At 45.2% G+C, this 14,313-nt stretch overlaps 1 protein-coding gene across 5 annotated transcripts in view; it reads right to left on the bottom strand.

Moving 5' to 3' along the window:
* Positions 1-14,313, bottom strand: part of LOC310809668 (cytosolic phospholipase A2 gamma-like) — a 38,129-nt gene that overhangs the window by 1,706 nt on the left and 22,110 nt on the right. For 3 of the 5 annotated variants that reach the window (XM_083677049.1, XM_083677051.1, XM_083677050.1), the window contains 10 exons: positions 5,446-5,510; positions 5,063-5,173; positions 4,690-4,832; positions 4,010-4,190; positions 3,158-3,263; positions 2,531-2,671; positions 1,739-1,942; positions 932-1,096; positions 651-734; positions 6-160 (listed from right to left, as the gene is read on the bottom strand). In XM_083677049.1, coding sequence (XP_083533175.1) covers positions 6-160; positions 651-734; positions 932-1,096; positions 1,739-1,942; positions 2,531-2,671; positions 3,158-3,263; positions 4,010-4,190; positions 4,690-4,832; positions 5,063-5,173; positions 5,446-5,510 — 1,355 coding nt within the window. Of the gene's footprint in view, positions 1-5; positions 161-650; positions 735-931; positions 1,097-1,738; positions 1,943-2,530; positions 2,672-3,157; positions 3,264-4,009; positions 4,191-4,689; positions 4,833-5,062; positions 5,174-5,445; positions 5,737-11,618; positions 11,636-14,313 lie in introns of those variants that run through there. The other 2 variants (XM_083677052.1, XM_083677048.1) reach the window with 2 other exon arrangements.

Here is a 14,313-nt window from a genome sequence, read left to right as displayed (position 1 = left end):
TTCACCTCAAAGATGTCCCCAGCGCTGGAGTCGAGAGATATGATGAGGTCCACGTCTCTTTTGGGGCCCAGGACCGGTGGGTAGGGAGCGTTGATCATCAGGCCTCCGTCTATCAGGTAGAGGTGCTGAGAGGACTGGAGACTGGAGGGGACAGCAGGATCTACCAGGCAACAAGATACATCACAACACCAGGAAACTGATGACCAAAACATATCTGACTGGAACATGTTCAGCAGTGGTTGGACTGAAGACTTGGGGGGACAGCAGGATCTACCAGGCAACAAGATGCATCACAACACCAGAGAACTATGATATTGGAATGGAAACACAGCCATGTTTACCAACTGAGCCTCACAGTACCAAATGGTACAATGTAGATGTTGTTTGTACTTGTAAGGACAGATACAGCTCTTTACCACTTCTCAAGTGAGTCTGGCATTTTGAGGTTCGGGGAGGCAAAAACTAAGTGTATGGTAGATGTTCATCTCAAAACCAGACTTAAATAATAATATATAAATATATATTAAATATTTGTGGAAATAATAATATATATTTAAATATATATTAGATATTTGTGGAAATAATAATATATATTTAAATATATATTAAATATTTGTGGAAAGTATGTAGATGTGGTCATGCTTGGTCACCTTGATATTTGTGGAGGAAGTTGTTGGTTGTTCCCCACTCCCATTTCACAATCAGTGGGAAAATATGTGTGGTTACCCAGGATACTGGAAAACAGTAACACAAACCATGTGTTACATTGCATTCAATGGAACATGTTTACATGGGGAGGCTGGTGGAAGTAGAAATCGGAGGATGGGCTCATTGGAATGCATGGGATGGAATGAGGAATGGTATCAAACACTCTACCTCCACCAGCCACCACTGGTGTTTTACATTATGATGTAATAGCATTGTTACTTACAATAGCTTTTGAAGGAGCTCTCATCCAATGTCTCACACCACGTCTCAAAAGACTTTGTGAGATTCAAACCCCAATTTCTAAAGTTCTGTTCATGTTTTTCCGGGCTTATCTCTTTTAATGTCTCTGGGTCCAGGGGTACATGGGTTTTACTCTCCTTCAGATTATCTGCACAGTAGACAAATATAATACAGATACGTTATGTTACCATCACCATTAAAATCACCTCTATTATCACTGAACATCATTATCATCATCATCATCATCATCATCATCATCTTCTTCATCATCACCATCACCATGCTCATTTTCATCATCCTCATCATCACCACCATTATAATCACTATCATCATCATCACCATTATCATCACCACCATCATCATCACCATCATCATCATCATCACCACCACCATCATCATCATCACAATGACGTGAAAACATGATGATTTTTTAGGCTATTCTGAGACTCAGAACCGGATGCCCGTGGTTTTGCACGTACAGGGCCGGTCCCCTGGACCTTGGTTAATCCTTGTCCTAGATTAAAAGCATTTTCAATGGAGAATCCCAATTGAAAGAGTGCTGTGGTGTTTCTTCTAGTAGTTCTACTGCATACATTGTGAGGCAGGGGAGGCTGATGGAGGTAGAAATCGGAGGACGGGCTCATTGTAATGCATGGAATGGAATAAGAACAGTACCAAACACGCATGTTTGACACCATTCCTCATTCCATTCTATACATTACAATGAGCCCGTCCTCTGATTTCTACCTCCACCAGCCTCCCCTGTACTGTACACGGTTGTGAGGCATACCTTCTAGAAGTTTCTCCAGAGTGGCGATGGACGGGTGATCCCCGTGGCTGTGTTTCAGCAGGTCCACGACCTTGCTGAGGATCTGATAAGCCTGGAGGTAGAGACCCATGGTGCTGGTGGCGTTCAGCCCATCGGCCTTCATCCAGTCTGGGATCACCATGTCTCCCAGATACTGTTCATCCGCGAGAGCGCAGCCTAGGATCCCTGGAAGACAATGACACCATTAAAGACCATCGTGCATATCTGAATGTACTGTAACCTCACAGGGCAAATAAGCCTGTAATAATACCAACTACTCAAACCTGGCCTTAGCGGGAGTGAGTTTATTGAGTAAAGTATTTGTTTCTGTATTTCCGCGAATTACTCGGCTGGAACAGAGGAACAGCTCCAAATCTAATCTGAATGAAACTAAACGAGGTTAAACTAAAGATACCAGATACAAAAAACCTCCTGTAGGCCTACAGTATATAAGGTACCTGTAATTGTGGGTATTTACATGTGACATTGAGCTAGTATACTGCTTCCATTTACATGGATAAAAGAGTACCCTCAGGAAAAGCTACTGTAAGATGGTAAAGCGATTGTGTTGTAACCGTGACAACGGCAATATCAACAAGCCGTACGGAGACAAGCAAAGCAAAGCTTGTAGTGGAATCTCTGTAGGAGTAAATAATGCTAGCTTGTTGAGTGTGATAGTATTTTGATTTGATATTCGAGACATGTGATGTACTGGTACAAAACAAGAGCCACAACAGCTGGTGACTATCTCCCCGTTGTGTTTGACGTCCGTACCTTGTAGTTTGACCATGTCCATCTCTTTTCTCTCCTCCACTATCTCCCCGCCCTCGAACCTGCTCCCCAGGCAGGAGGTCTCAATGAAGAGCCCCAACTCGGGGAAACCGCACTCGTGGGGGGTCAACTCAAACCACGCCCCTAGGGGAGAGGAAAAGCAGGGGGAAATAAACAACAATATAAAGTAACATTGAGTTGACACGGTAAAATAAAGTCCTGTGAGTTTTATTATGTTATTCAAAACCAGGATGTTACATGTTAAAGGTTTCTACGGCACATGAATGGAATACTAATTTACATCAGGGGAGGCTGGTGGAGGTAGAAATCAGAGGACAGGCTCATTGTAATGCATGGAACGGAATGAGGAATAGTACGAAACACGTGTGTGGAATGAGGAATGGTATTATACACGCGTGTGGAATGAGGAATGGTATCAAACACGCATGTGGAATGAGGAATGGTACCAAACACACGTGTGGAATGAGGAATGGTATCAAACACGCGTGTGGAATGAGGAATGGTACCAAACACGTTCATTTGATGCCGCTCCATATTCCGTTCCACGCATTACAATGAGCTCGTCCTCCGATTTCTACCTCCACCAGCCTCCCCTGCAGTACTGTATACCTTCAGTAGGTCCGTGTACGTAGCTCTGTTTGTCGATGGCGCTGTAGATGGGGTAGGGGTTGGTGGCTTCTCTGTGGGCCTCGTGTGAAAGACTACGGTTGTCAATCTAGTCAATGAAATAGGAGAGACAAGCAAACACTTTACGTGGTCTGGGGTGGTCCAGTGGTCTGGGGTGGTCCAGTGGTCTGGGGTGGTCCAGTGGTCTGGGGTGGTCTAGTGGTCTGGGGTGGTCCAGTGGTCTGGGGTGGTCCAGTGGTCTGGGGTGGTCCAGTGGTCTGGGGTGGTCCAGTGGTCTGGGGTGGTCTAGTGGTCTGGGGTGGTCCAGTGGTCTGGGGTGGTCCAGTGGTCTGGGGTGGTCCAGTGGTCTGGGGTGGTCCAGTGGTCTGGGGTGGTCCAGTGGTCTGGGGTGGTCCAGTGGTCTGGGGTGGTCCAGTGGTCTAGCACCATGGCCTACAGAGTACACACTCCCCTGTCTCTCTCTACTGTCTCTATCCAATAAAAGAAATACCAGAATGGGACTGCCCAACTCCATTTATTATTATTTTATTTTAACAAACAAAAAAACCCAAACACTTCACACTGTGAGAGAGAGATATACAAGGACACTCTCAGAGTCAAACATCCTCTAATACAACTGTTCGATAAAGTTAACACTACAATGTTGACCACATACTCCACACTGGTAAACCTCCTTCATACTACCTGCCATCAGTCAGAGAGTGGTTATAATGTGCTACAACATGCCACATTCTTATCAATATATCGACTGATATCAATATTATATTGAATTAGCGATATTGGTGCCCACCACTAGTTATGACCTGTTATAAGCCTCTATGAACCCTTCCTTACCTCCTTCATAACACCTGCCGCAGTGAGGATGCCCCAGATGTCGGCCAGAGAGAAGTCGTCCTCCTTGGTTCTGTCTTTCAGCCAGTCCAGAGCCTGTGCAAAGCTAACACTGGGCCCCCTCACCGTCTCCAACACACTGTCTAGGGACCAGGGCGCCTCCCTGTACATCGACGACATGATCCTGGATAGGGGAGGAGAAGGGGGGGGGGTGCATGTGTGTGTGTGCCGTGTGTATGTGTGTGTGTGTGTATGTGTGTGTGTGTGTGTGTTTGTTTGTGTGTGTGTGTATGTGTGTGCGTTCGTGTGTGTGTCATGTTGGTGTGTATGTGTGTGTGTGTGTGTGCGTGTGTGTGTGCATGTGTAATGATAACAGAATGACAATTTTCCTTAAAAATATGCAACGTTTGCAGTAATACTGAATACATACTTGCATCAATCCATGACTAACATTTTACTGTAGAATGTGCATTCTGTACCTTTTCTCCACAAGCCTACGTGACTTCTAGTAATTGTTTTCTAATTCTTAATATATATTTAATATATTGTATGCAGCTAGAAATCGGAGGAGGGTCTCATTGAAATGCATGGAATGGAACTTATTCCGTTCCATGCATTACAATGAGCCCGTCCTCTTTCTACCTCCACCAGCCTCCCCTGGTATGCAGTCAGTGAGTGGTTACCATGTAGACCCAGACACCCCCAACATGTAGAGCATGCTGTCCAGTAAGTTATCCTGTTCCATCTGGTGTAGAGACCCCAGCAGGCCCACCGCAGACCTCTGGCCCCCTCCTGACCCCAGCAGAGCTATGTGGGGAATGTCCTCCTGGGGGGGGGGGGGGGGGGGGGGCGGAGAGAGGAGGGAGTGAGAGAGAGAGAGAGAGAGAGAGAGAAGGGGGTGGATGAGAGGGGGGGGGGAGTGAGAGAGGGAGAGAGAAAGAGGGTGAGTAACACACAAGGAGAGAGTTAGAGAGACATCTGCTAGACAAGGCCAGGTCGACAGACTATACACATCTCACTATGAACCCTATTATGCTCCTCGTGTTTCGAACATACCAGTTCACAGTTGATCCCGTGCTTCTTCAGAGATTCTAGAACCTTCTGTTTCCTCATCAGGACGTACCTCTCCTCTCCCTCACACAGAGAGTGGGACCGCCGCACCGTCCTCTAGAATCAACATTCCATTATCAAGATCAAAAGTAAACAAACATACAGAACAGAACAATTGCCTGTGGTCAAAGCAGAACTCAAGAGAGCACGAGTTCGTTCTACGACACAACCTATACCAATGGAGGCTGGTGGAGGTAGAAATTGGAGGACGGGTCATTGTAATGCATGGAATGGAATGAGGAATGGTATGCAACACACTTGAGCCCCGTCCTCCAGTTTTTACCTCCACCAGAAGTGCCATAGGCCCACTAACCATAAAAAAGTCTCACCTTTGGTGCATCTGTAAGAGGTCCCTCCATGTTGCTCAACGACTCTTCAAGAACGGGATTAGCATCTAAACACAAAACATTCACATGAATGAACAGAAGGAGAAGAATTAATGGACTGGAAATGATCCTAACATTCCGGCGAGGGCTTAGGATCTTGGAATAACTCGTAGTGGAGGTCGGAATCTTCAGAGGCATGACAAGTGTTCTGTAGAACAGGCTTTGTAGACGTATCAAAGGACGTCGATTTCCCGCCCAAATGATCCTCAAGTGTCTATCAGGCAGACACTATGCGACGCAAGAGACTTGGAACAATGCTCAACAACAGCGCTCCACAACACAACAGCAAAGGGGCGGTGGGCGGGGAGAGGGAGGGAGCAGTCCCCCCTTTACATGGGGATCATGTTGTTCTATCTACATGAGCCAAGGAATCTGGAAACTATCAACTCCCCCCAGACTACCAACAGGCCCTTGTTACCTTCACATAGACATTAGGGCCTTTACACATTCCAGGGTTGAACTATAGTGTGCTGGTGTGGATATTTGCTACATGCAACAGGTCTGACCTAAACTACAGTGAGTGACCATTATTTGCCCACAAAGTTTCTTAGGGAACTTCCTTTTCTAGTTTGCAATATAACTGCAATATTTCTCTCACTATTGCTCACTGTTGCAGTCATTTAAACAGAATAACACAGAATAACTAAATACAGAATAACCCAGAACTTTGTTTAAAAATAGATGTTAATAATATATGCCCTTTAGCTGACGCTTCCAAAAAGATCCAAAGCGACTTACATTGCAGTGAGTGGATACCTTTTTCAGTATATGTGTTCCCAGCGGGGACCATATAACATTACGATCACAATCATACAATAAGCATATCACATAGTACCAGTAAATGTTATAATAACCACAGCACAGGAAATGTTCACAGCAAGGCAAGCTGGTGGAGGTAGAAACTGGAGGACGGGCTCATTGTAATGCATGGAATGGAATGCGGAATGGATACCATTCCTCATTCACATCACGACTGGAGTAACTCAGACAAGGACTCAAACGCACGACTCACAGTCAAAAATCTTGAATCAAAAATGTCGTCTCTTCAGGTACAATGACGAACTGGCACAGAGACAGGGGAACTGTAATGGTTAAATCAATGTCTGTAACACTAAATGCTAGTAGCCACTTATAATGTTGAACATACTAATCCTTTAGGTATTTAGGAGTGCGAGCATTAATCATACAAAGAATGATTGTCTAAGCATTAAACTGTCTTTCTGACCTACATCACCTTCTTACTCCTGGTACAGCTCATAGCTTAAGATAAGGTAATGATAAAACTGGTAGACATAGAAGGGTAGTGAGCATTGATTACTTTGTCTTACACTCACCGGCCACTTTATTAGGTACACCTGTCAACTCCTCGGTAACGCAAATATCTAATCAGCCAATCAAGCAGGCAAAGTCTCTGATGACCAGGAACAAATGTTCAAATGTTAAAGAAGTGGAACATCATGTTACAGCTGGCACACCAAGCTGTTACTCTCATGTCAGAACATTGATTGATTGGATATTGATTAGATTCACTGATTTAGAAAAAGCATCCACTTGTCCACAGTGTACATTTTGAGTGAATCTGCTGTGCGGTTTACTGCAATTGATTAAGTTGGGGCCTTCAACAGTGAGCTCATCGTCAACGCCATTACCTATAACAACCACTAGAGGGCAGTATGACACCACTTGGAAAAATCTGGATTTTTTTCTGGAAGTTTCATTTTCATGGGGCCTGAGATATACATGAAGTAACAGTTGTATCAGGGGAGGCTGGTGGAGGTAGACATCGGAGGACAGGCTTATTGTAATGCATGGAATGGAATGAGGAATTGTACATAGGCACAGATTCACTATTCCATTAAGGCATGGAATAGTATCTGACCCTGTAATCGTGGTTAAAGGGGCAATCTGGGATTCAAACAATAACAAAGCGGTCTCCCCTCCACTTTTTTGGGGTAAACAGCTGAGTGATTGGCCTGGAGAAATGCAAGCACTCTCAAATTCATAGACAGCATGGATGCAAGGACTGACCATCCAGTGATCAAAACTAACGTTTTTGTTGAAGTGTTGCTAGTAAAACAAGCTTATATGTGGGGTTCTGATGAAGTAAAACTGTTGAATTAAGCTTATGAGTCATGTGACATTTCTAAGTTATATTTTCACTTTGAAAACACATTTCAGGAACCAATGGCTATCATGGGATCATTTATTTAATAGTCCAAATGTGGATTTACCAATCTCAGATTGCCCCTTTATAGGCCCAATTTCTACCGTCTCATCATACAGGCTGGTGAGATGAGGTCATATGACCCATGTCAACAACTATTGATTAGGCTCTGATATCTATTGGCTATTCAAAGGTGAATATTGATCACTTGTGACAGGTATTGATTAGGCAGTCTATTCTATTGGCTGTTGTCCCTCGGCAACCTATTGAGGCCCTGAGGTAATCAGTCCAGGAATGTGACTACACCTGGGTCCATCTTGGTGACCCAGACTACACCTGGGTCCCTCTTGGTGACCACCCAAATCATTGATCAAGCAAACATTATTTGTACAGCACATTTTAAACAATACATACAATGCAATACAATACTTCACACAAATTCATACAGAAGAAAGGGAGGATAAAACCAAAGGAAGATAAATCCAACATGTAAAGCTCCCACTATCCTTAACTCTCTATATGTTCACCAGGGGAGGCGGGTGAAGGTAGAAATCGGAGGACGGGTTCATTGTAATGCATGGAATGGAATGAGGAATGGTATCAGACACGAGATTTTGACACCATTCCTCATTCCATTCCATGCATTACAATGTGCCCGTCCTCCGATTTACCTCGACCAGCCTCCCCTGCTCTATACAGTATGTACACTTAGGGGTCCTCCAGTGAGGTGTGCCCATATCTGGCTGTATTTGACGAGACTAGACTAGACTAGACTAGACTAGACTAGACTAGACTAGACTAGACTAGACTAGACTGGACTAAACTAGACTAGACTAGACTACTGAGACCTAGCTATTCTCACAGCATCACTCTCGTGTGTCAACCCCCTGATTACTAAGACACAGTCTTGGTCTAAAGCATTTAACACCACAAAGCTTTATTTACTTTGTAGACCAGAATCTATATTTAAGAAGAGCGTTACAATGTCAAGAGACATTGTAACGCTGACAGCATCACTGTCATCCTGATTACAAACACACTCCTCTTGTCTTTGTTTTAAGACCATCGCCAGAGTAGATAAGGTAGACATGAGGCGAGACCTCATATGTTTTTTGTAAATATGTTTTTAGGGCATTTCTGCTTTATTAGGACAGAGACAGTAGAGATTGACGGGAGAGAGAGGAGGGATGACATGCAAGACATGTCGAGGGTCGGAATCAAACCAGGAACGTTGCGATTATGTTGTTCAAGATTCAAGATTGTTGTATGAGCATTAGTGTGCTACGCCACTAAGCACCCCAGACCTCATATGTTTGACGTATATGATAAGTATGATTACAAACTGACCACAAAGACACAGCCTTGGCCCTAAAGGCCTAATAACACTTTACAAAGCTTTTTTTTTGTTGTTGACCAGAATTAATATTTGAAAAGAATACATAATGATTTTCACAGCATCACTCTCGTCCTACTCCTATCTGATTACAAAGACACACACACGCACACACACACACACACCCACCCACACAGACACACACACACACCCACCCACCCAGACAGACACACACACACACACACACACACACACACACACACACACACACACACACACACACACACACACACACACAACCTTGATCCTAATAAAGAGATGATCGAGTTTCCTCTTGACCAGAATCTCCCAGAATAGCCGAGGTGAAGACACACAAACACGACAACAACTCATGACGCACACAATGACTGTACAGAAGGTGTTGGACAGAGCGCTGACGCACACAGGCCTACAGACAGAGTGTTGAAACCCAGGCCTTTCTGAAGGGGAATTCCTCACACCGTGCAGGTGTTTCAAAAACAACCATCCTCCTACTCTCCGTTGTGCATGTCCCTTCTTTTTTCCATCCCTTATTTTTTTCCATCCCTCCCTCCTCTGCCCAGCTGATCCTATCGGCCTATCACTGAGTCATATGTCTGTCACTCATCTTGGGTTCAGGCAGGTTTCTCCAGGTGAAACACCAGTCAGATGACCTGCGTGTGATCTGTAGGAGCACATAGAAGGCGTTGCTTACGATGTTTGAGTGTCCACAGAGAATCTCTATTGCTTGTCATCGACTTGTAGAGACTTAAAACCAAGTGAGAGGTATTTCTTCTGCTCTTCTGCTCTTCTGTGGTCTCTATGGGAGAAGAAGCACAGTACAGTACAGTATATCTACCTGGTGGAGGTAGAAATCTGAGGACAGGCTCATTGTAATGCATGGAACGGAATAAGGAATGGTATCAAAAGAGGACGGGCTCATTGTAATTCAAGGAACGGAATGAGGAATGGTATCAAACATGTGTGTTTCATACCAATCCTCATTCCATTCCATGCATTACAGTGAGCCCGTCCTCCGATTTCTACCACCACCAGCCTACACTAGTGTAGATGTAGCCTATTGTAGATAGACATCAAGCCAGGAGACTGCAGCACAGATAAGCTTAGGTGATGATTGAGTCTTCTCCCTCCTGGTCAAATGGCAAGACAATTATCACATGACCTTTTAAAGGAGAAATTAACATTGGACGTTTCAGACAGTTCCAGTAATGTCCTTATTGTCCCCAGTGTGTCCACAGCACTTAAATGAAAGGCATGTTGAATCATGAATATCCCTCCCTCTGAGAGTGATTGACAGCTCTCTAATGACAGCTCCCACATACTCACACCCACCTGAGACCAAGGGAGGCTGACCCCATCCTCCGATTTCTACCTCCACCAGCCTCTACTGGCTGAGACACACCCTCATGTTGTATTCATGATTGGGGTTCATCAATAACGACAACACAAACACACACGTGCGCACTCACAGGCCACACACACACACACACACACACACACACACACGCGCACACACACACACACACACACTGCCAAGGCTCCTACCACGATGAACATGACTCATAATTGGCATTTATTTCCTCCAGTGAGTCAATGCACAGTGGTCCTCCTCAGCGTTGGTGTTTTAATAAGGCCCGTAGTTTAAGAGCCAAGTAGCAGGCAGAGGGAGGCAGGCAGAAGCAGCACTTTAGACGGAGGCAGGACACACTGGGCTGTCATCCATAATGGATGAGGTGGTTGCATACTTCATCATCATCATCCAGGGACGGGCACTGTGTGTCCCACGACATCGTTACCCAGGGAATACCCACCCCTTATCTGGGGAATTCATCCCTTTCTTTCTTTTCTTTCTTCTCCTGACCAGAATTCATCCCAGACCAGAATGACCTGGTTGACCTGGGATGAAGGGGGGTTATCATCATTGACTTTTGTCTCATGCTGTGAATATTATTAATAGTAATTCCTTGGCCATGGGGGAGTGTGTGTGTGTGTGTGTGTGTGTGTGTGAAGAACATCCAATCTTACCAAGCGCTATTATCCAATCAGATCCCTCCGACCAGGAACAATCTGTCGCTAATACAGGGGGCGGGAAAAGAACCCTAGGGGGAGGGGCTGCTGTGTCTAGCGCCATCACACACACACACACACACACACACACACACACACACACACACACACACACACACACACACACACACACACACACACACACACAGTCCCCTGTTTTATGGCCAGGTGGCATATTTCACTTGGGAATGTGAATGGTAGAGAACTGCCATTAAGAGTCATTGTTCCTCCCAGTGTCATTGTGAGTTTTAGTGTTAAGGTCATCCTAACCGAAAGGAAGAGTGCTCTTTAGGCAGGAGGCTGTAAACATGACTGATAGATGACTCTGTTGATTAGGGAATAAGGGTTATTGCTCAGGGGAGGCTGGTGGGGGTACAAATCGGAGGACCGGGCTCATTGTAATACATGGAATGGAATAAGGAATGGTATCAAAAATGAAAATGATAGGTGGAGATGGTATGCACTACGGATTGACCAGAAATACACATAAAAATGGATTTCGGATAAACTTACCCTTTCAGTATACAGAGATGTACAGATGGCAGCAGTGGAAGCTGGCACGAGTGTTTGATTCCATTCCTCATTCTGTTCCATGCATTACAATAAGGCATCCTCTGATTTCTACCTCCACCAGCCTCTGGGCAGTGAGAATCCTTTCGAGACAAGATATTAAGCCAAGACAACACTACTTTACTGGGAACTGTTTTACTGGGAGTAGTTATTAGTTATGTGTCCAAGATAAACCCTCTTTGCCCTTTGACCTCACTGCCGAAACCTACTGATTAGTTTTTTTAGAATTAGGGATTATGGATTATGTCACAGAGAGAGGAAGATAACATTTATCAGATTGTGATCAGATTATCTACCACATAGCAATAACAATCTCTATTTACACTTTTCATTAGGGAAATAATCTCCTGCTACTAAGGAGATAAGCGAAAACAGATTAAATCTCAGTTACGTATGAATTAAATCAGCTATTATCTGCACATATATGATCTTATCCCAAATATTTATCCCAAAACGGCTCCATTATTCCCTCCGTACGTGTCTTATAACTGAGCCTTAAATTATCTATCCTCTTAATTTTTTTATTATTTTTTTAAGGTACCTGGTAAACGAAAATGTCTGAACTAATTGTTTCAGTATTCAGGGGATGTGTAGACATTGGCACGGTCAGCAGACCTACGACATGGAATACAAATCGTGGCGAAATGGCTGAGAAATTAGCCAAGGCGATTTGGAATTTGGCAACAAAGCCACAAATCGTAGGTTGGGCTCATTATAATGCACGGAATGGAATCAGGAATGGTATGAAACACATGTAAGGGTCAAATCCCTACCATCTAATGACAGCTGAGATATACGTGGGTGAGTGAATAAATGTTTTGTATTTATATATGGTCACGTGCGTTTGATTCCATTCCTGATTCCGTTCCATGCGTTACAATGAGCCAATCCTCCGATTTCTACCTCCACCAGCCTCCCCTGATCTATAGTGTATATAACCAGGTTGTTGTTTTTGAGATTGTGTTGCATATGACTCTTGTCATTGAGCACAAATGCTTGTAACCCATTAATGAAACCGCATGTCCATGTTGACAAGAGGATGTGAGTGATGTCATCACCCTGCACCGGGTGCCTGGGTTAGAACAGTTCTGTTGGGTTATTATGGGCTAGATGGTCACCAGGGAAACCAGTTATAGGTTAATGATTTCCTCTCGATATCCTTTCCTGTCCCGCTGGTCAATAAGACAAACACACGGACATGCATAGAGCCTAATGACTTGGAGCTAATGACAACATGCTAAGCTTGGCATCCCTCTCTCTCTCTCTCTCTCTCTCTCTCTCTCTCTCTCTCTTTCTCCATCTTTCTCTCCATCTCTCTCTCCCTGTATCTCTCTCTCTCCCTCTTTCTCTACCTCCATCTCTCTCTCTCTCTCTCTCTCCATCTTTCTCTCTCTCCTGTATCTCTCCTCCTCACCCCCAGGGGGCAGTCTCAGTTAGAGTCACTTTCCACGGCTCAGTGCGTTCGCTTGACCGTGGGCCATGGACTGTATCTCATTACATAAGTGATGATTAATGAGCTCAGTCAGGAGGAAAAGTCACAGGCAGGAGTCACTGCATTAACGACTCTGGAAACGTTCTCTAAGGCGGCCTGCTGGAGGAGGAGAGAGGAGAGAGGGAAGAGAGAGGAGAGAGGAGAGGAGAGGAGAGAGGGGAGAGAGAGGAGAGAGAGGAGGAGAGACGGGAGAGAGAGGAGAGAGTGGAAAGAGAGGAGAGACGAGAGAGAGAGAAGAGAGAGGAAGAGAGAGGGGAGAGAGGAGAGGAGGAGAGAGGAGAGGAGGAGAGAGCGGAAAGAGAGGAGGGGAGAGAGGAGAGGAGGAGAGACGGGAGGAGAGAGGGGAGGAGTGAAAGGAGGGAGAGGAGGAGAGATAGAGGAGGGGAGACGAGTGGAGAAAGGAGGGAGAGGAGGAGAGATAGAGGAAGAGAGGAGGAGAGGGAGAATAACCCAGTTTTTGCTCCCTTCATTGTGTAAGAGACATATGTTGATGCCCTTGGCCCCTGAATCATAAGACCCGGCTGTGGCTATAGCCCCTTGTTTGTGTGTACATCTACCACCCATATGGACCGCCTCCACAGAGGGCGCATGTCAATAGTCTAAAATGGCTTCCTCTCCTCCTTCTCTTCCCTTCACCTTCGGTGGGCCTCCGAAATCTTGCTTTCACCTATCCTTTTCTCTCAGATCAGTGTTTACGTTGGAAAGGAGGATACATGACTGAGCTGATGGAGGGGGAGATGGTTATACACCAGGGGAGGCTGGTGGAGGTAGAAATCGGAGGATGGGCACATTGTAATGCATGGAACAGAATGAGCAGTGATACCAAACACACATGGGATACCGTTCCTCACTCCATTCCACACATTACAATGAGCCCGTCCTCGGATTTCTACCTCCACCAGCCTCTACCGTGAAAGTCTACATGTAGGCTATCATTTGGTGAAGGCTTCTTAGCCTGCTATCACCCTTGCTCATTTAGACAGCTATTAGTGGTGCTCCCCTGTCTGTCCCTCATTGTCCCCAGTGACAGGGTGGGTGTCTGGGGGGAGGAGGCAGGAGGAGAGGCCTGGTCTCTAAGACAATGGAGCTTCTACAGACCTTTGACTCTCAACAATGGAGGAGCCACGCAGAACATCACCATCTGTC

This window comes from Argentina silus (genome assembly GCF_951799395.1).
Source record: "Argentina silus genome assembly, chromosome: 9".
NCBI lineage: Eukaryota > Metazoa > Chordata > Actinopteri > Argentiniformes > Argentinidae > Argentina > Argentina silus.
The sequence above is the reverse complement of the archived record's forward strand: the minus strand, read 5'-3'. Positions and strand labels throughout refer to the sequence as shown.